This window comes from Leucopleurus acutus (assembly GCF_964270905.1).
Source record: "Leucopleurus acutus genome assembly, chromosome: 16".
Lineage (NCBI taxonomy): Eukaryota > Metazoa > Chordata > Mammalia > Artiodactyla > Delphinidae > Leucopleurus > Leucopleurus acutus.
Genome location: NC_139158.1, coordinates 36,118,499 through 36,140,492, shown reverse-complemented (window position 1 = coordinate 36,140,492; position 21,994 = coordinate 36,118,499). Strand labels below are relative to the sequence as shown.

Here is a 21,994-nt window from a genome sequence, read left to right as displayed (position 1 = left end):
CCCTGCTCTCGAGTCACTTCAGTGGTCCAGGTTATGACGCAAGGAGGATCCCGTCTTCTCATTGGGGAACACTGCTGTCGATTAGCGGAGGGCGGAACCATGGCGGGGAGGGTTGTCCTGTAGCTCACCGCCTCCGTGTCCGGCGACGCTGTTTTCCGGCTTAGCCCTTGCGCATGCGTCAGGCCTTCTGGAAGTCCCGGCTCGCCCCGCGGCAGCTTCCGGCCGCACGCGCTGGAAAAGACAGCCTGGCGGGTGAGTGGTGTGTTTGAGGTAGGGTTTTCCCGGGGGGCGGGCCCTAACTCCGCGGCCCCGCCCTCTTCTCTGAGGTTCTTGTTTTGTCCTGGGTCCCGTGACGGGAAGTCTCTCAGTGGCTGTGAGCCGGGACATCCTTCTTTTGTTTGGAGAGGTGTAGGGGTGATGTACCTGGTGTTCGGGGCCTGTCGCCCTTCCTGTCCGCTCAGTGTCCCCGTGAAGTGTGCTTTCAAAGGCCCTGAGCCTCTTACCTTTGTGTTTTACACGAATAAAACACTGGTTCACGGAGAGCTTATAGCGTCCTTGTGAGCCCTTGTGCTGGGCTGTGGGGACACGAAGACAGCTCAGACATGCTCCTTGCGCTCATAGAGAGCTCCCAAACTGTGGAGTAGATAAACCCGCAGAAACAAGTTCTGGTGTTAGTTGGGGTAATGTAACTGAGCAAGGGCTGTGTGCCTGCGGCGCAGAAAGCCAAACGCCGATAGCAGGTATTTGCAGTGTAACGGGCGGCGAGGCGCGTGAGGCCTTAGAGGCCCCGCTCCACCAATGGTCAGCGCCGCAGTGGTCCCCGCGGTGGCAGTCTCCCTAGGTCGCAGTCCCCGGGATGTGGCCGACGTTTGCGCTCTCGCCCCCTTCCGGAGCATTCGTGGCGCCACGCCTGGCAGAGTGGTGCCAGAGGAGGGGGACTTAAGGGGAAGGCTGCGGCAGAGTCAGGTGCGTGCACACGTTGCAGCTTCTGGCTTTGGGCGAGTCTGGGGTATCTCTGGCCGGGCAGGAGCACTGACAGGTAGACCTGCAGGCTGGGGAGATGGCGACGCTCTGACTGCGAATTAGGGTGACCCTCCACTGGCATGAAAGGCCACTTGAAGATGCTGTAGCTGGAACCTGTGACCTGACCCACATGGACATTAAGAACAAAGGATTGACACCAAGAAGTTGACAACTAACCACGCCCTTCCCTCACCTTTCTTGTTAAAGGGCTTTGCTGAAAGCCTTTGAGGAGTTGGAGGTTTCTCAAGGCATGAGTCACCCGTCTCCTTGCATGACCCTGCAGTAAACCTTTCTCTGCTCCAAACTCCGACATTTTTGAATTGTTTGGCCTAACACTTTACAAATCCCATAAGCAAAGCTAAATCATTACCCCTCATTTTACTTGTTCAAGGTCCCAAGGATCAACTTTTGCTCTCTTAAGTCTAGGCCCTGGCTAATAGGAGAGGGTCCCTGTGCGGGCCGGTTACCCTGCTGGGGAGCATTCATCCAGCACCCAGCCTGTGTCCTCCAGCCAATGCCCAGGCCCAGCTGAAGAGGCAGATCTCAGCTGGTGGCGCCCTCCAGGCCAGGTCCCCAGACCCTACCCAGCCATCATCACTGAGGGAGCAAGGCACCCAGGACCTAGCTGGCCCTCAGGCTCCTCAGGCCCTGCAAAGAGGGGTCAGGTCCTGTGGACTGCAACCCAGGGAGAGTGCCACGACCGGGACTACCATGATGCTGACCATTAGTATAGCAAGGCCACTAACAGCCTTGCACTAATGGCTGTGCTCCCGCCCCGCCCCACCCCTATCACAAACTGAGGTCAGAGGGTACAAGAAAGGTAATAAAAATTTTGGGTAGAGTGATTAATCATAAACTCAATAGGGAAACTCAGTTTTAGGGGGACTCATTTTCAGTAAGAGAAGGCACTCTGAGAGAGAGTTAAAGACGGGACTGAGGACTTCAAAGTGTTAGGAGCTTCCAAGAAGGTGATAGTGGTGGTGTTACCAGTCCTCATTCTCTGGGTTTCTTGCCTTCTCTGATGGTGCACTCCTTGAAATTTTTTCCTTATTTCCACATGTCTAATTTCTAAACAAAGTTGCCCTTTCTCCCTTGATTGGAAGGAGTGCAAACTGGTACCGCTAGTGTTCAGTTTCTATGGAAAGGATGAATCAGGCCTTGGGAAAAGGCACTAAGGCTGGAAGGCACAGATCCTGTTCCAGGATGTGGGACCAGTTCACCTGTGCTGGTTTGTAGACTGTGTATAGGAGAGTGTGCAACAAGGCCGGAGGGGTAGGTTGGGCCTTGAATGCTAGGGAGAGCCTTGCGAGTTAGGAGATCTTGGCTTATTTCAGTGGCATTAGGAAGTCTTAAAGGCTTTTGAGCAATTAGATTATTAGAAAGTCAAGAAGTCCAGATCTGCTCTGTACAAAGACCAGGTGAACAGATGGGAGACTCATCTACCAGTCTGGCCTAATGATATGTGCCTAGACCAGGTGTTCTCAATCGGGGCCGATTGCCGCCCAAATACATTTGACAAAGTCTGGAGTCAGTCTTGTCAGGACTGGTGGGTGCTCCTGACATCTAGTGGGTGGAGGCCAGGGGTACAGCTAAACATCCTACAGTGTCTAGGATACCCACCCACGCACACAGACAACAAAGACCTGTCCGGCCCCAAATGTCAATAGTTCTGAAGTTCAGAAATCCCACTCTAGAGCTACAGGAGTGGAAACGAAGGGGAGACAGATCTCAGAGACATCTAAGCTAGAGACCAGTCTTCATCTCCTTTCATACTGTTTATAATGCTTAAGTACTGGACACCCAGGCAATTAATGAGGTCTGAAGACCCCAGTCTTCCTTGTCTTTTTTCACCCATTCATTTGCCAAATATTTATTTTAGGACCAGACACTTCTCGAGGAGCTGTGTTTCAACAATAAAACAAATTACCTGCTCTCCAAGAACCTTACATTTTTGTGGGGATGACAGACATTAAACAAATTAATATATGTTAAGTAGTGAGATATGCTTGAAATTCCTGTAAGATGGAGCTTCTCTTACACCACCCCAGACCATTTACTCTGCACCTTCTAAGTGGGAAGCACTGGGCCAGATGCTATACAAATAGCATTTCTAATCTTTTTCTCTTTGCTGCATGGTACGTATTGTTATGCTCAGATGAGAAAAAGAGGCTAAGAGAGGTTGAATATTTTGCCTCACATCAGTTAGTGTGGAGTTCAGCTGGGACTGGAAACTGGATCCACCTGATGGTCGAAGTCTGTGCAATTTCCATTAGGTAACAACTTCCATTTCCTGTCTCATATACCAGGTTGATTATCCCCACATTGTAGGGATTGAATTTTGGGCCAAAGATCAGCCTCAGTTCGATTTGAATTCCCCTTTATTGCTCACATTCTCTCAGGTGGCTGATTCTGACCTCTCAGAGAGGCTGGCAACTTGGAGATCTCCCACCAGCTCTTCAGACTCTCCCATTATCAGCAACTGCTGAGCCTCACTCACAAGCTTTCAGCCAGCTCTGGGAGCTCTGCTCATGATCATTGCAGCCCAAGCTGCATTCAAGTATAGGATCCTGGAGCTGAAGCAATTCCTGATCATTCTGCACAGGGAGATCCAAGCCTGGGTGAGGGTGCATCATCCAGGAAGCATTGAGAAGGCAGTGACCTTGGTGCAGCATTTAGAGTGAGAACCCAGGAGACGAAGGCAATGATGAGAAGGGGAGTATGGAAAGAGAATGGAAATCAGATTGGAGAGGGCCTGGGTAAGGGGACAGGCAGTTGAAACAAGGTGGAGAAACTTGATTTAATTACTGCTTCTTAAGTACATGTTTGTTTTTCTCATTGGTGTCCATGGCAACTTTTAAGAAAACATTTTCTTTCCCCACTGAAGGAAGGAGGGTGGGTAGAGAGTTTTCAGTAGGTCTTGTCTGCCAAGAATAAAGGAAGGGAGGTATTTTTCCCTGTAGAACACAAGATTTCTCCTCTGCATGTTGTAAGTACCTGAGCCAGTTCTGTAAACAAGAATTTTCTGTTTTTTTAATTGAAGTTGATTTACAATGTTGTGCCCATCTGTGCTGCATAGCAAAGTGACTCAGTTATACACATATATACATTCTTTTTTATAAACATTCTTTTCCATTATGGTTTATCATAGGATATTGAATATTGTTCCCTGTGCTATACAGTAGGACCTTGTTACTTAATTCATCTTATATATAATAGTTTATATCTGCTAATTCCAAACTCCCAGTCCTTCCCTCCCCCACCCTGCTTCCCCTTGGCACCCACAAGCCTGTTCTCTATGTCTGTGAGTCTGTTTCTGTTTTGTAGATAAGTTCATTTATGCCATATTTTAGATTCTACATATAAGTGATATTATATAGTATTTATCTTTGTCTGACTTCACTTAGTATGATAATGTCTGGTTGTATCCATGTTATTTCATTCTTTTTTATGGTTGAGTAGTATTCCATTGTATATATATAGCACATCTTTATCCATTCATCTGTTGATGGACATTTAGGTTGTTACATGTGTTGGCTATTGTGAATAGTGCTGCTATGAACAGAGGGGTGCATGTATCTTTTTGAATTATAGTTTTGTCTAGGTATATGTGCAGGAGTGGGATTGCTGGACCATATAGTAATTCTATTTTTAGTTTTCTGAGGAACCTCCACACTGTTTTCCATAGTGGCCGCACCAACTTACATTCCCACCAACAGTGTAGGAGGGTTCTTTTTTCTGCACACCCTCTCCAGTATTTGTTATTTGTAGACTTTTTAATGATGCCCATTCTGACGGTGTGAGGTAGTTTTGATTTGCATTTGCATTTCTCTAATTTCTCTAATTAGTGAGAATCTTTTGGTTGTTGACACGGTTGTAAGACAGAGGGATTGCCGTGCTCAGCCAGCTGTAGGAACTTTGGTTGCATGTGAGTGTCTGGGTCACACCTATCACAAGCCAGATTAGTTAGACGAAACTGCCTTTGTGAAAATTATAAACGGTACCTCATTTAAAATGGAATCAGAGCTCAAAGGGGTTGATCTCACGCCCAACCACTAGACATCAATTGCATTAGCAACAGGTTACTACTTTACTACCCACCAGGAGGAAGATTTTCTCCTGACCTAGCAACAGGTGAGCCAATGAGAGACTATCAAAATTCAGCCAATGACAAGCCACTACACTCCCATTTTGCTCCAGTGGATTCTTGGGTTACAACAGTTGCTCCGAACTCCTCAGGTCTCCTGTGTACAAGAACCATGTTCTCCAGACTTGCTTATGGTTGCCAGGGTTTGCATATTCCAAATAGCAACTCTTTATTGTCCCCAAATTAACTCATTTTGCTGATAAAATAACTGGCTATTTTATCGTTTTAAGTCAACACCAGGTACCGGAAGAGGTTGTGAGAAGCGGCGGGAGGACAGCTCGGGCACGGCAGGGGCGGGGACGTCACGCGGTGGGACTCCGGGTTACCAGTCGCCACCCACTCACAACGACGAAGTAATGGCCGCGAGAGGACAGCCACCGTGCAGGGCCGTCAGGCTCCGCGGGCCTGAGACTCCGTGACATCAACTCTCGCCGCCTGGTAAACGCCAGTTCGCGGCGGTGAAGACACATTGACCTGCGAGGAGCCTCTCTCCGGAGGTACGTCACTTCCCCTTCCGGTTGGATAGAGTGAGGGGTGGGGGTGGGTAAGCCCGCGGCGCAGGAACTGCTCCGGGCGGGCCGTCCGGGCCAGGCGAACCTAAGTGGTTCCGGGCCTGAGCCTCGGAACCCACCTCTGAGTGGCGCGGGGAGCTGTCCTCCTTAGAGCGGTGGCCGGACCGGCGGCGACTTGCGGTAGAGCCCCGGGAGGAGGGAGCGGCCTCCACGAAGCCAAGCCATCCGAGGTAACCTAGAAGCGGCTTCCGCTTCGGCGCAGGCTCCGGAGCCCCCGAGAGACGCCGGCCGCTGCAAGGCGGCCGGGGGTATTTCCGAGCCGGGCGGCTGGACTGTCTGGGGCGAGGCCCGCCGTCAGGCTCGTGAGGCCGCTCTCTCCAACGTTTGTGCGGGTGGCGCCCGGGGCCGCGCTGCGGGAGTCCATTCGGACACTGCCCGCAGGCACAGTGCTCGCGGGCGCGCCCGGGCGGTCGTGTCCACTTTCTCGCCTCCGCCGGCGTTTCCTTTACCGGTTGATGTTACTGTGGGAGAAACGGGTGGTCCAGCCTCAGAGAGATCAGCTTCCTCTGATGCGAAAGCCTGGGAAGTGTCCCTGCTCCTCAGAGCCAGGTGGGCATCGGGAGCCGGCCGTTTGTGAACACCGTGGCTTCCTGGGCAGAATTTCGGTGCCCTTTCCGCTGGATCACCTCAGGGAAAGTGAGGCTCACGAGGCACTCCTCCTCAGCCTCGCTTAGAGGTCTAAATGAGCCCTGGAGAAATGTAGCAGCTGAATGTAATCATCACCAACTAACATGCTGTCCTTTTTCCCAACTGACATTTGGATACACATTTTGTGAACAAGGATCAGCTGTAATTTTTCCTAAGTCAAGTAATGAAAATTAAAAATTCAGGTATAAATCTTCTGCATGGTGCTCTTTATATATCTTACAAAGAAATGCCAAGATGAATGTAGAGCAACTAGTTACTTAATTGGGGGATGCTTTTGAGAAGAGTAAGGCTCCATTTTTCTGAATTACTGTTCTTCCACTCTGGTCTCATTGTTCCAGCTCTTCTGCCAGTTTTCATACAATGCAAAGGAGCACCTCAAATGGTCCAGGAAGTGAAGTCTTTCATCTTCCCAAAAGAGCAAAGGTCATAGAAGTTGTACCCTCTTACTGAAGACAGACTAGGACCATATGTTGAAATTTAAGAGAAACTCAGAATATTCTCCTGATCTTTCCTTTACACGCAGAGGATGGCATAGGAAGTGCATCAATTAAATCTTTGGATAATCCCCAAACTCCTTGGAGCCAGTGGGTACTAGTTTTTTCACCCACCAACCTCTCCTGATTTAATTAATTAATTTATTTTAAAAAATTATTTATTTATTTATTGGCTGTGTTGGGTCTTCGTTTCTGTGTGAGGGCTTTCTCTAGTTGGGGTGAGCGGGGGCCATTCTTCATCATGGTGTGCGGGCCCCTCACTGTCGTGGCCTCTCTTTGTTTTTTTTTTTTTTTTGCGGTATGCGGGCCTCTCACTGTGGTGACCTCTCCTGTTGCGGAGCATAGGCTCCGGACGCACGGGCTCAGCGGCCATGGCTCATGGGCCCAGCTGCTCCGCGGCATGTGGGATCTTCCCAGACCGGGACACGAACCCGTGTCCCCTGCATCGGCAGGCGGACTCTCAACCACTGCACCACCAGGGAAGTCCTGCCGTGGCCTCTCTTGTTGCGGAGCACAGGCTCCAGACACGCAGGCTCAGTAATTGTGGCTCACGGGCCGAATTGCTCTGCGGCATGTGGGATCTTCCCAGAGGGCTCGAACCCGTGTCCCCTGCATTGGCAGGCAGATTCTCAACCACTGCGCCACCAGGGAAGCCCTATTTTTTTTTTTTAAGGCAAAGTAATTTATTTACATTTGTCTTCAATAAGTCGTGCTGTATTCCGTTGAATAATAGAAAGAAAAGGAGAGAAACAAGGGCTTGGCAGTTGATTTTTAAAGTTCATTTTTCTCTTATAATAAGTAACAAGTAGTAAAGTTCGTGTGACTTTTTTATTGACATGCACTTTTTTTTTCTCACTTTAATGCCTTAGAAAGAAGAACCTTCTGTTGGTTTTGTTCCAGATCAGACTGGGCCTCAGTTGTCAAAGATGGTGCTGGTGGTGTGTCCAACACAGGAGCCAAATTGTTCCTAGATCAGAATGATTACAGTAGATCTGAAGGTGGGTAAGTACTTGAACCCTCAGATCAGGACTCTGTGGGAGACCAAGGGAGCTGTGACAGGGAGCTCCAGTCAGCATAAGAAATATGCCCCCCAAATGGACAGTCTCAGTCCCAAGAGGTTTCACCAGCACTTCTAGAGCTTCCTCTGTCATGATGCAGCTGGACCCAGGGAGGCTGTTGACCAGCTTCAGAAATTAAGCCCATGGTGGCTGAGGCCAGAGATTCAGTCAGAAGTGCAGATCTTGGAATTTGTGGTCCTAGAGTAGTTCCTGTCCATTCTGCCCAGGGACACTCAGACTTGCATAAAGAAGCACCATCTACAGAGCATTGAGGAGGCTGTGGTCCTGGTAGAACACTTACAGAGGGAATCTGGTCAAATGAGGAATGGGGTGAGAAGAAAGATTCTTCATGTGTGCAGTAAAACAGGGTGAAGGTGGATGTATTGGGGGCAGTTAATTGGGAAATAAGGTGAATTAAGTCTCAGTTCTGTTGTTCCTTTAGGACATGTAAAGCAGGACGTGAAAGCACAGACCCACAGTCATAGTCAGTCCACAGGTTTCAGAGGTCCTGGCAGACTTCCCTGGCCTTAGGGAGAGTTGCTTTTTGCCCTCTTTGGAGCCAGGGTGTGTTGAGGGTAATGAGCCTAGTCTGGCTTGGCAAAGGAGATGAGCCTCAAGTTCTTAGAAACAAACAAAAGGCAATAAGGAGTTGGAGAGGAAGGGACAGATCCAAAAAGCAGTAATTCTCAGAGACCAAAGGAGAGTGAAGATAAGAAAGAGAAGGAGAAACCAAACAACTAGAGGAAGACTGCCCAGGAAGAGAAAAAGTAGAAAGAAAACAGGGAAAGAAAGATTTGGAAATCCCAACAGAGTAGCTGAGAGAAGAAAGAGCGTGAGGGATAGTGTCCTCTGTACCGTAGACAAGGGCCTCCACTGCCCTCCCTCAGTGGTTGTTCCTTGGCTGTGCTGTGAGCGGGGATCCAGGGCATGCCCTTGGGCAGGTGGCAGCATACCAGCTGGCTTCACAGGCCTACTGAGAATACCGGGAGGGCACACGTTTTGTGTCAAAATCATTTGGGGATAGGTTGGAGCCTTGACTCTTTCCTCCCACTTTTTTCTCCATTTCATCCCAATCCTCTGTGAGACTCTTCCCTGGCCATGTGGAAAATCTGGTTGACAGGACAACTTTTTTTTTTTTTTTTTTTTTTTTTGGCGTACACGGGCCTCTCACTGTTGTGGCCTCTCCAGTTGTGGAGCACAGGCTCTGGACGTGCAGGCTCAGCGGCCATGGCTCACAGGCCCAGCCGCTCCGCAGCATGTGGGATCTTCCCGGACCGGGGCACGAACCCATGTCCCCTGCATCAGCAGGCGGACTCTCAACCACTGCGCCACCAGGGAAGCCCGACAGGACAACTTTTAAATTCAATTCCTTTATCTTTTGAGAGAGAAGACAGAAAACCACTAAGGCAAGAATCTAAGTTGGGGGAGAAAGTCTGTCAAGGCAGCATGAGAACAGGTGGCCTGTGCAGCCCTGTTAGTGGTCTGAGCTGGGCTGGATGCAGAGGGTGGGGGCTGCTGTCTTGGAAGGCTGACAGTAACCACACCTTTTTTCCTCTTCTGCCAATTTTCCTATATTTTGTGTATAGTTCTTGTGGGAAATTGGTGGTCCCGTATCTCTCTTAAGTCTTTGTGACATTTCCTTTAGTGTCTCCTTCTTCCCACAGTTTGCACTCTGCTTTTTCCTCCCTCTCCCACCAACTCCCAAACGAAAAGTAAGTTCCATGGTAACAAGGATGGGCATTATTTCTAGGTTGCAGACCATGAGCTGGGAAAGGAGGCAGTGCTCTTGGGAGAGACAGCAGAGGCCCTAGGCTTCAAGCTGAAGCCAGCAGAGGCCCAGCAAGTGGGCATGTCCCAGGATGAAGAATTTTGGAATACACACCAGAGTCTACAAGAGCTGCTGATCAGGAATACCCACAAAGAAACTGAGCCCGTATGTGAGAGGGGTAAGGAGCTTCACGTTACTTGCCTTCTCCTGGGAGCTGGGATAGTAATTTGTTAAGCCAGAATGTTGTTACCATGTTCTTTCTTGCCCTGTGGATCTACTAATGTAGCCACGTTAGCAATTAGGATGCCCCCCAGATTATGGTAGAGCAGACCAGGTGTGGTTGAAGGTGGGGGTTGGCCTAAGATTCAGAAATCTCCAAACCACAGAACCCTGGTAATAACATCAGGAATTCTGTTTTTAGAAAAGCAGAGAGGGTCAGTCTCACCTCATGCTGAAAATATGGAAGGAATTGGGATCAGAATGGGTGGTTAGTGGCAGAATGTGAACACTATTTGTACCAGAAAAAAAGTAATAAATGATAAAAAAAGAAAAAAACTACGTCTCTTACTGTACACTGGATTCCCTGAGTATTTTGTTTTCAATTTATGTCACGAGAAGGTAATAAAAAATTTTTTCGTTTCATTAATTTGCTCATGAAAACTAGGGAACCTGTTTTAGAGGCTGGTAGTTCCATGGTTTTCATTTATAATGAGAGAGGCATTTCTGAACACACACACTTTTTTTTTTTTTTTGGTTGTGTTGGGTCTTCGTTGCTGCACGTGGGCTTTCTCTAGTTGCGGTGAGCGAGGTGGTGCGTGGGCTTCTCATTGAGGTGGCTTCTCATTGTGGTGGCTTCCTTGTGGTGCGTGGGCTTCTCATTGTGGTGGCTTTTCTTGTTGCAGAGCATGGGCTCTGGGTGCGTGGGCTTCAGTAGTTGTGGCTCTTGGGCTCTAGAGCACAGGCTCAGTATCTGGGGTGCACGGGCTTAGTTGCTCTATGGCATGTAGGATCTTCCTGGACCAGGGCTTGAACCCATGTCCCCTGCATTGGCAGGCGGATTCTTAACCACTGCGCCACCAGGGAAGTCCAGCACACGTACTTGTAAAGGTATCTCATCAATACTAAAAAAATCGGGGTCTTCTGTATTTTAGAAAAGAGCCTACCACGTTCAGAAACAGAAGCGAGAGAAATTACCTCTGCTATCTTTCACCCACAGCAGTGCCTGCTCACCGGATCCTAGCCTTTCCTGAACAGACAAACACCAAAGACTGGCCAGTGGCACCTGAGCTCATCTTGCCTGAGTCCCAGGTGAGCTGTGCTTTCCAGCTTCTTAGGGCTGCCTCTCCCTGCTGCCCTTGACCTACACTGCCCAGCACGTGCTTAGAGGCGTGTTAACCCAGATGATCCTGCTGGGGAACTGGACACCTCCCAGACTGTTTGCTGATCCCTTGCCTCTTCCATTTCTGCCTCCTCACTTTAAAAAGTATCATGTGCTGTTCCTTTAGTTCCTGGCCTAACATACAAATCATGGGTCAGATGGTTGGGCTGCTTTTGAAGTGGCAAATACTTAGCTAAAGCGTATTCTCTTTTTAGAGCTTGTTGACATTTGAAGAAGTGGCCATATATTTTTCCCAGGAAGAATGGGAGTTACTGGATCCTACTCAGAAGGCCCTCTACAATGATGTAATGCAAGAAAACTATGAGACTGTCATCTCTCTAGGTAACGATTCTCCCCTTCCCTTCATTGAATCTTTTTTTTTTAAATTTTTTTAATTTATCTTTTTGGCTGTGTTGGGTCTTCGTTGCTGCACGCGGGCTTTCTCTAGTTGCGGCGAGCAGGGGCTACTCTTTGTTGTGGTGCATGGGCTTCTCATTGCAGTGGCTTCTCGTTGCAGAGCACAGGCTCTAGGCACGTGGGCTTCAGCAACTGTGGCTCGTGGGCTCTAGAGTGCAGGCTTAGTAGTTGTGGCACATGGGCTTAGTTGCTCCGCGGCATGTGGGATCTTCCCGGACCAGGGCTCAAACTTGTGTCCCCTGCACTGGCAGGCGGATTCTTAACCACTGCGCCACCAGGGAAGTCCTGAATCTTTTTTAAAAAAAATTATTTATTTGGCTGCGTCAGACCTTAGTTGTGGCATGCGAGATCTTCGATGTGGCATGCGAGATGTTTCGTTGCGGCACGTGGGCTTCTCTCTAGTTGTGGCACACAGGCTCTAGAGCGCGCGGGCTCTGTAGTTGTGGCGCGGGCTTCATTGCCCCGTGGCATGTGGGATTTTAGTTCCCTGACCAGGGGTTGAACCCCCGTCTGCTGCATTGAAAGGTGGATTCTTGACTACTAAATCACCAGGGAAGTTCTTTGCCCTTCCCTTTGCATAGGAGTTGAGTAATCTGTCATATTCTTGGCTTTCTCTGTGAGAGAGTCTCTTTTCCAGTTGCTTTTTTTTTTTTTCTTTTTTATATACACAGATATATTTACCAGTTGCTTTTTGATTCTCAGATAGTGGTTCGGCAGGGAAAAGGTGTAACCAGTTTACCTGGGAGCTTTTGCCAAGTTCACATGCTCATTCCTTATCCAGAATTTTTGTTCCCTTCCCTCCAAATTTGCTTTGCTCTTCTCTTTCCTGTCTCCCTAAAGGACACTACTATTCACCCAGTATTTCAGGCCAGAAAACCTATGGATCATTCTTTACTGTGATCTTGCCATCCTACCCCACTACTAGGTCATCGCTAATCAGCTTGGCTCCACCCTCACAGTGTAGCTTGAATCAGATCATGTCTCAGCCTCTTGTGCTGTTACCATCCTTGTCTCAGCCACAAGGTTCACTCAATACTTTCTAACTGCCACCACTCCTGCCCTCCCACAATCAGTTTTCCACACAGCAGCCAGAGTCTTTTAAAAACCTAATCATGGGGGGCTTCCCTGGTGGCGCAGTGGTTAAGAATCCGCCTGCCAATGCAGGGGACACGAGTTTGAGCCCTGCTCCAGGAAGTTCCCACATGCTGCAGAGCAACTCAGCCCGTGCGCCACAACTACTGAGCCTGTGTACCACAACTACTGAAGCGCATTCGTCTAGAGCCTGTGCTCTGCAACAAGGGAAGACATAACAATGAGAAGCCCACACACTGCAACAAAGAGTAGCCCCCACTTGCTCACTGCAACTAGAGAAAGCCCGCGTACAGCAACGAATACCCAACACAGCCAAAAATAAATAAATAAAATAAAGGTATTTAAAAAAAAAACACAAGAAAAACACCCCTAATCACGGGGAATTCCCTGGTGGTCCAGTGGTTAGGACTCTGCACTTTCAGTGTGAAGGGTGTAGGTTCAATCCCTGGTTGGGGAAGTAAGATCCTGGAAGCTGCAGGGTGTGGCCAAAAAAAACCAAACCTAATCAGATGATGACATTTTCTGCTTAAAAACCTTACGATAACTTCTCATCACATTCAATATAAGAACCAAATTCCTTACCAAGGCTTCCTCCACGATCTGGCCCCTCCTCATCTCCCTGCTGTTGTCTCCTGCCACTCGTGCCCTTGCTCTGGCCTCTTTATTCACACTGCTCATCTTGTTGTTTCATGGGCTTGGTGTGCTCATTTCTTTCTCCTTCCCTGTGCCTGGCACACTTTTCTGCCATATGATAAAACTCTCAGTTTAGGGTTCTGCTCAAAATATCACTTTTTTTCCTTTTTTTAAAAATATATATTTATGTGGCTGTGCAGGGTCTTAGTTTGGCACTCTGGATCTTTAGTTGCAGCATGCGGGATTTTTAGTTGCAGCATGCGAACTCTTAGTTGCAGCATCTTAGCTCCCCAACCACGGATCGAACCCGGACCCACTGCATTGGGAGCATGGGTCTTAACCACTGGACCACCAAGGAAGTCCTTCAAATATCACTAAGAGAGGCTTTTCACATAGCCTTATTTAAAATACCTTCACAGAAGTAGAATCTTAAGTGTTCTCTCACTCTGCTCTAGTTTTCTTCAAAACGTTTATCACTTCCTGATATTTTATTTGCGTGTTTATTGGCATTAGACTGTCTCACTCTGCGCTAGAAGATAAGCTTTCTGAGATCAAGGGGCTTGGCTTATTCACCACTGTATCCCTAGCACATAGAGGGTGCCTGGTGCACCGTAGCCACTCAGCACATATGTATTGAATGACTGAGTGATGAATGCTTTCCATACTTGACAATATGATTTAAAGAAAGTCCACTAAGTAATTCTGGTCTGTTTCCTCCACCTGGATGTGAACCAGTGAGCTATAGGAGTAGTAGAAATCTTTCCTGGTCCAGTGTCTGGTACCTGAGAACTCAGTTGAAACTTGCTATAATATAAAAGGAATCACTTGTATTTATGATACCGAGCCCACTGACCTTCACATTGACTCCCCTAGACCTGGCCTTATCCAGTATGAGTCTTCCTAAAGAGGTAATAGGACCAGCCTGTATTTCCTGTAGCCTCTGGAGTTTGGTTACAGCTTAGTTGAATATGGAGTATTGGTTTCAGAAGATGGGGAACACGCAATGAATTCACATACCCTTTTCATAGATCTAGCTTAGATTTATTTCCCAGTCTTTACATACCCACTCACAAATGCAGTATAGTGTAAACTTAATATTGGATATGAGACACTCCATTTAACCATTCAGGATAAGAAACTGTTAAAGTATCTTTTGCACTTCCTGAAGTAGTCTGGAATTAGTGAACCATTGTTAGTTCCAGTCACTGACTTCAGTTTTTTATTTCACAGCATTATTTGTGCTCCCCAAAACTAAAGTGATCTGCTGCTTAGAGCAAGGGGAAGAGCCATGGGTTCAAGGACCCCCAATATTCAAAGACAGTCCCGAAGAGCTGTTTTCAGGTAAATATACCATGGGAAGAGGAGAAATGTGCCTTGGTAGGAACCTTTACAAGGGCTTAATATTTTAAGATTCTACTTCCCTATTTTTTTTAAATCAGTGAATATTGCGTTTTTTTCTATTCCCATGGTTTTCTTGCTCTGACATACAGTTGGCTGATTCTTATGTTTATTCCAACAGAGATAAAGATGAAAAATGACACTGAAAATCATCAACCTATATGTTTTTCTGACTTAGAAATACAAGCACCAGGAGACATAGTATCAAAAAAAGCCAGTGTGAATGTTCATCAGAAAACAATGGGCAAAGAAAATCATGGTGATACGCATAGGGTGGGGAAATGGCACCAAGATTTTCCAGTGAAGGAAGGAATTAAATTTTCAAACTGGTGGGAAGAAGAGCTGCTGAAACTTATCGAGCTTCATGAGAAAGAACGTGCAGGAGAGAAGCCTTTTAAATGTCAGGAATGTGGGAAAAGCTTCAGAGTTAGTTCTGACCTTATTAAGCACCAAAGAATTCACACTGAAGAGAAACCATATAAATGTGAACAGTGTGATAAGAGGTTTAGATGGAGGTCAGATCTCAATAAGCACTTAACAACACACCAAGGAGTAAAGCCATATAAATGCTCATGGTGTGGGAAAAGCTTCAGTCAAAATTCACATCTCCACACACACCAAAGAACTCACACTGGAGAGAAGCCCTTTACGTGTCATCAATGTGGAAAAAAATTCAGTCAAAATTCCCACCTTATTAAACACCGGAGAACCCACCTGTAGCACATGCAGGAGAATCTTCAATAAGTGCTCAAGACTTTGACACCAGTGAAGGAAAGCTTGTTCAGTGTCCTCAACCTACAGACATATACCAAGCGGCGCTTGACCCTAAAGTTTATGAAAAAATGCAAAATTAAGAAGCATGAAGAATTTTTCACCAGTGGAAAATTTGGAGATGTAAACGTCATGTTTCACAGAAAGAAATCAGGGTTGACTGTGGAGGGGAAACGTTAATAGTTGTACTACTTACTGTTTTTACTTAGAACTTTCACTGAATTCTTTAACAAAAATAGTGTTCTAAGAATATTCTGAGTAAGGGAAAAAGCTGCTTTGGGATTGTACCTGGCAAAATAGCAAGATCAGCTTCAAAATAGCAGATGCAGTCATGAATCATCAGTCTTTGGTCACAGAATGACCTCCCCAGCCACTCTTAAGCACATATGATAGAAACATTTGTAGCATGGTCTTCCAAAACAAAAAGCAGTAATATACATGTTTCATTGCATACCATTGTCTTCCAGTTAGCAGACTTACGAATTTCAGTAGTCTCATGAGGTAGAAATGAATTCTAATATAAAGTTTTCCAAGAACCAAATTAGATTTTCTTACTCTGTTTTGTCATTGGACAGTGTTCACAAAGTTGACCTGGTTCTGAGTTCCTTCTTGAACATTTTAGCAACTATATCTCTTTAGTCCTGTTAGCACAGTTTTTACTGTGATGAAGTCATTTACTTCACTGTTAGAGAATCTGCCAGGTGAACTAATAATACACTATCATTGCCTCTCATTTGTGGTGTTGGAAAAAAGAATATCTAATGAGATCATGTGGACATGGGTTGGAATTTTTAGCCATTTGGTATGTTTTAGATGAAAAGAAGAATTTTCTGCAATTAACTGGACCCCTTACCTCACAATGCCAATAGGATAAAACAGCCATAAACATGAGCACTTTTCTGAAGCTCATGGAAATTAATGGGAATTCAGGATCAACTTCTTAGGTTTTTGTCTGTTTGTATTTTAACTTGGCTTTTGTTTGTTACTAAGAACAACAAGAAAGTTATGTTTGTCTGGGAACTGGAGTGTATGCAGTAGGGAGGATTCTGTGGGTCACTGGGAATGGTGCTCTGGGAATTCAGTGAGCAGGAGACCAAGTTCCCAAAAGGAAAGGTTTGGGAACTGATGTTGAGTGGCAGGCAAGGCTAGGTGAACCTGCATCTGCCTTGGTTGACTTACACTGTAAACTGTTAAACAGGCAGGGTCTTCCAGTTTCTGTTTTCTCCAGCATAGCATAGAATGCCAAAAATCTATGGGCTGTGGATTTTCTTATAACACCTACAGCAGTGATTCAGATGTGTTCCTGTTAGAGCTTTCAGGTAGTATTAGGAAAGAGGTTAAATGATCTCTTACAAATCTCTTATAAAAAGGGAAGTTAGGTTCAAAGAGATCCAGAGGCTTGTTAAGACCCCATAGCTAGTGGGTCTGTTGGCTGTCACTTAGCTGCATCAGTCAGGCCTGAGGGCAGGATTAACAGGACTGATCTGTATGTTGTCCCTGCCCAGCCAGCCTGGATGACATTGTATTGTATCTATTTCTATTTCTAGCTTGTAACACATTCCTGTTTCTTGATTGGTTACTGAAACACTCTTAAATCTCCAGTTTCCATATGAAATAGAGATAACACTCAACTCAGGGTTTTTCTGGGGATTAGAGGGGTTGATAAAGGAAAAACACCTATCGGCCTGGGAAATAGCAGGGTCTCAGTCAGTGTGCGTCTCCTTCCCTTTCCCCTGGTCCCCAGTGGTATGTTGGGTGGACTGACTACATTAAAGGAGCAGATGCATTTGTGGCTGTTGCAGCTCCTTCCAGGAGCTGAGCACTCATGGTGGTGGTTTGCTCGGTTGATTTGGTCCTTGGCTTCAGTGCCTAATGGTGTAAGTCACCTGAGGTTTTTCTGCCACTTTCAGCAGGATTTCATTTTCTTCTCTTAAGATAACTGTACCAGTATACCAGTGTGCTTATTTTTTAATTTCGGCCAGCTCTGCAGCTCTGGTCTGCATAGATCTTACCCAACAGTCTCAGCCTTACACCCCTGGGACTCTGTTTTTTCTCCCAAGATATACATGTGGATTTCTTGCTGACACTGCATTCATTCATTCAATTTGATGAGGGCCTATTATGTACCCAGGTAGTCTTTTAAACTAAGGATATAGTAGTGGACAAGGAGACAAAATGCATATCCTCATGGAGCTTGTATCCTAGTGAACAGTAAGAAGGGAGTGGTTAGACTTTTTTCTCCTTGCAGTTAGCATCCTGAGAGAGTTTTGAGCAATGAGTGTGAGCAAAAGTTTCCCTTCTCGGCTGTAGCATTTGTTTGTTGCTGCAGGACTCTCTAGTGGTGTCTTTTCCTGCCTCAGTCATATAAGCACATAGAGAGGAGTCACAAGATCAGAACAGTCTGGAATGCCGAGCCCCCCACATTGGGGAGGGGTATCTGTTCTGGAGAGTCCCCCAGACCTATAATGGACTGTAGGAATGAGAAATAAACTTTTGTTGTGTTAAGTCAATGGGATGTTGGTGCTATGTGTTTCTGCAGCATAACCTGGCCTGTCAGTAAGACCGTCTTCTGCTAGAGCTCAGGAAACTTCTTTGTCATTCCACCTGGTCTTTGGTCCTTGGAAGAGATCTAGTTTCCTCTAGATGCTCCACTGAGCTGGTGTAACACTGATGGGAACACTTAGGAGCTTATAAGACTATAGGTAATGGGAAAGACAGACTGCTTGCTTGCTTACCAGGGACAAATCCTGTAGAGGTCAGTTGTTGAAGTGGATGAGGCAACCATCTGTCTCTCTCTCTGGCCTTATTCCATTTCGTTGTCTTTGCCTGCCCTCTGTTCCACTGCTCCACAGCCCTACATGCACAGGAAGGGCTTCTGTTGATCAGTGGGCTAGGGAGAGGTTAGGGGTTCCTTTCCATTCTAAGTGAGTGCAGTAGACTTCAAGGAATGGTTTGGTAAATAGCTCTGTTGTACCTTCTTTGAATTGTGCCTTAGAAAATGGGAAGGAGATCACCAAGTTTTCCCAGATCGTTGTAAAGAGGAAGGTGGCTTCTTTTCCTGGACTGAAAGGTAACAGTTGGGAAGAAGCTTGGACAGGAAAACAGGAGCAGGGCACTCCAGCTGGGGAATGAGAAACTTCCAGTGGGAAAGTTGTAACTTAGCCACTAATCAGCACAGTGTTTTACTACTATGTATGTTTTGGAATTTGGGTTGGATGTATTCAGGTTGGAAGAAGGCATTCTATACCTCATCACAGCGATGAGAGCCGATTAGTAAAACAACAAGGTAAAACTAAAACTGTGAGGCTTCGTTTAAAAAATCAGACACAACCCTAGGTTCAGCCTCAAACAGTGTTAAAGTTCTCACTAATATGACCTGCAGAATCAGATGATTTCTAGGACAAACCAGAAGGTGCTTCGTTTTTGTGTGTCCAGTTAAAAGCCTTATAGTGGCTCCAAGGTTGGTTCTGAGAATTGGATCACTGACCTAGCCTCGTCCCCAAATCCTCGACCCCTTCTCTGCATGGGTCCCAGTGGACACGGTCCTGTGACCATTGTATACCCAGAGTTCTCGCCATTAAGCTGACTGTAACCTCAAGCTCATCTTGAGAATCTCAACTATCTTTTAACTGGAGGGGAAGTACAGGAGGAGAGCTTGGATAAAACAAACTGCTAGGGTTTCGATCAGCTTTTGAAACAGAACTGTTTAATTGTGCTGGAGATTTTTAGAGGAAGAATGCTAAGCAGCCTTTTCTATCCAGCTGGACAGTTGGGATAATAAAAAGCTTTGAACACCATAAAGGATTTTCCAGACATTCGTTGAACCACTCCACAGACAAGTGTTTACCGAGCATCTTGTGCATTTCCTGGCTCGTTCCCACTCATGTGTAATGGATCAAGGCTGCCCATTACTTTTCTCTCAGGAGCTTTCCCTCTAGTGCTTACAGTGGATTATTTGCTGAAGGCCTCACGTTCTTTCTGTGGGTTATCTCCTGTACAGTCTCTGAAGTGCCCTGAGTAGGAAGTGCTGAAGCTTTACCCACATTCTGTTTCTAGGGTTCTTTCCAAACAAGTACAGAAGCAATTTGTTGCTGAATCTATTCCACACTTGTCACTTTTATAGTTTCTTCCTTGTGTGGGTTCAATGGAGAGCAAGGCTGGAGCACTGTTTAAAGCATCTACCGAACCCAATGTATGTGTAGGGTTTCTTTGTGTATGAATTCTCCAGTGGACAAGGGTACTGGGCTGTACTGAAGTTCTTTCCGCAGTCAAGCGTCTATAAGGCTTTCCTTCTGTATAAATCATCCATATCTGATAATGCCTGCACTTCACTCAAAGCAGTTCTCCCATCTGGCTCTTGTGAGAGGAATTATGCAAGCAAGCTCTTGTCTTTCACTCAGTTTCAGATTTAGGAAAACTATCAGAATCGCTTTTCATTTCCACCACAGTAGGATTATGAATCTTGAATTGCACAGATCTAAGCACTAATACAAAAATAAGGTTTATAGTATTTGAATACCCTGAACCTTCTAGGAAAAACTTGGTAAGAAATCTTTCTGTTGAATGTTTTTAACCAATGAATATAATATTTCCAGCATCATGATTTTCACACTAAGCATTTGTCCATGACTTGTACAAACAGAACAGTTTCAAAGCATGTGAAAAAATGAAAAAGTGGAGGATGTTTAATGTTCACAAAGAGAAGAGATATTTTAAGCTTCAGAACAATCTTTTTAAAATGTTAGTAGCTTAAGGAACAATAGTTTCTCACACAGAGGAGTTATGGAAATGTGTTTTAATGTTTCCTTCTTCCTGTAACTTCCTGTTGAGTAAGCATTACCCAGCATCAAAGCTATTCATCATCCTTAAAGGAGGAGCTCATATTTCCAGTCTTACTCTTCTTTGAGTTAAGAGGCGCTTCTACAGTATTCTCTTGGATCTCTCCACAGCTCCCACAGTTTGAAATCCAAGCTTGCACAAGGGCTCTGTCTTCCCTTGACCTTCACTCTTATACCAGTCAGTCATGTCTGCACTTAACCATTCTGAGTATTGTGTTTATTCCCTTCATAGGAAGTATCACAAGGCAGAGTTATTTGGTTTGGTTGCTTTTGTCTGTCTTAACCCATTAGAATATAAGCATCAGGAGGGCAGGGGTTTTGTCTGTCTTGTGTAGACTTCAGTGTTGGGCACAAAACTGACATAATATAAATACAAGGATGAAAATACAGTTGATTCTTCAACAACGCGCAGGGTAGGTTAGTTGCGCCAACTCCTACACAGTTGAAAATCCATGTATAACTTTACAGTTGGCCCTCTGCATCTGCAGCTTCAACCAACCATGGATCATGTGCTGCGGTACCTATTTATTGAAAAAAGTCCACATGTAAGTGGAGCCTTGCAGTTCAAACACATGTTTTTCAAGGGTCCACTTATATCAAACAGAAAAAAACTGCCACAGCCACCTGAACATTAGCTTTGGTTACTCAGAGCACCCCCTGGCCCAGTGTTCTCCTTTCTTCAGGTATTGAGTGCTTGACAAATGTGTGATGGTCATGAGTCCTGGTCTTGCTCTTTATCAGGAGAGATGGAAGAGAAGAGCATGCAGGCCCTCTGAAGGAATGCACAGAGGATTCCTATGTTGGGGACGTTGGAATGTGTGAGGCTATCATTCTATCTGAATGAATGCTGTAGCTTGGAGCTCAGGGAACTTCACCCTGGAATAAGAAGACTGGATTCCATGTGCACCCCAAGGAAAGCACCTCCACTGAGGTTGTCTTGTCCTCTCAGCACCCACCCCCACCATGTCTGCTCTCCAACACTTGCCATTAGTAAGCGCCTGAATACCCACACAGACCTAGGGGTCTTGCAGGCACTCAGCACATCTCTTCCCAAGGACTGTCTCAACACCGAGGTGTATAGAAGGACCTGGAAGGGGCCTTGGAAATCTGTCAGTGGGTACCAAACGTAGGTAGAGAACAATGTGAGATATGCAGAGCTATTCCATGAAAAAAGTATTATGCACCCAAGTAAATCTGGGGGCAGTGGGTTAAAGTCAATGTTTTGTTATAGGAGGACTTCTCAGTGCTTATGTTTAAATGTACACTGCAGGGCTTCCCTAGTGGCGCAGTGGTTAAGAATCCGCCTGCCAATGCAGGGGACACGTGTTTGAGCCCTGGTCCAAGAAGATCCCACATGCCACTGAGCAACTAAGCCTGTGTGCGACAACTACTGAGCCTGCACTCTAGAGCCCTCGTACTACAACTCCTGAGCCCGCGTACCTAGAGCCCATGCTCCACAACAGGAGAAGTCACCGCAATGAGAAGCTCGTGCACCGCAAGGAAGAGTAACCCCCGCTCGACACAACTAAAGAAAGCCCAGGCGCAGCAATGAAGACCTAACGCAGCCATAAATAGATAGATAGGTAAATTTATTTTAAAAAATTAAATGTACAGTGTAAACTCCGGGTCAAAGGAGAGGAGTATAAGCATGCAGTGATTGCCAGCCTTTTTTGATCGTGGTGGTGGTGGTGGTGGGTGTGTGACATTCACACCTAACATCCATCTCTCAGATAGTTTTGTGGAATACCAGTTTGGGAAAC

The 21,994-nt window shown here is 46.2% G+C and overlaps 1 protein-coding gene across 9 annotated transcripts in view; it reads left to right on the top strand.

The window, feature by feature from the left end:
- The window catches only part of ZNF75A (zinc finger protein 75A), a 44,944-nt gene extending 27,140 nt beyond the window's left edge, over positions 1-17,804 (top strand). For 7 of the 9 annotated variants that reach the window (XM_082857900.1, XM_082857902.1, XM_082857891.1 and 4 more), the window contains 4 exons: positions 10,924-11,015; positions 11,301-11,427; positions 14,458-14,568; positions 14,747-17,804. In XM_082857900.1, the coding sequence (XP_082714026.1) occupies positions 10,924-11,015; positions 11,301-11,427; positions 14,458-14,568; positions 14,747-15,345 (929 nt within the window). In that variant the 3' untranslated portion in view covers positions 15,346-17,804. Of the gene's footprint in view, positions 1-5,728; positions 5,910-7,750; positions 7,884-9,689; positions 9,886-10,923; positions 11,016-11,300; positions 11,428-14,457; positions 14,569-14,746 lie in introns of those variants that run through there. The other 2 variants (XM_082857894.1, XM_082857895.1) reach the window with 2 other exon arrangements.
- Positions 17,805-21,994: the final 4,190 nt, after the last annotated feature.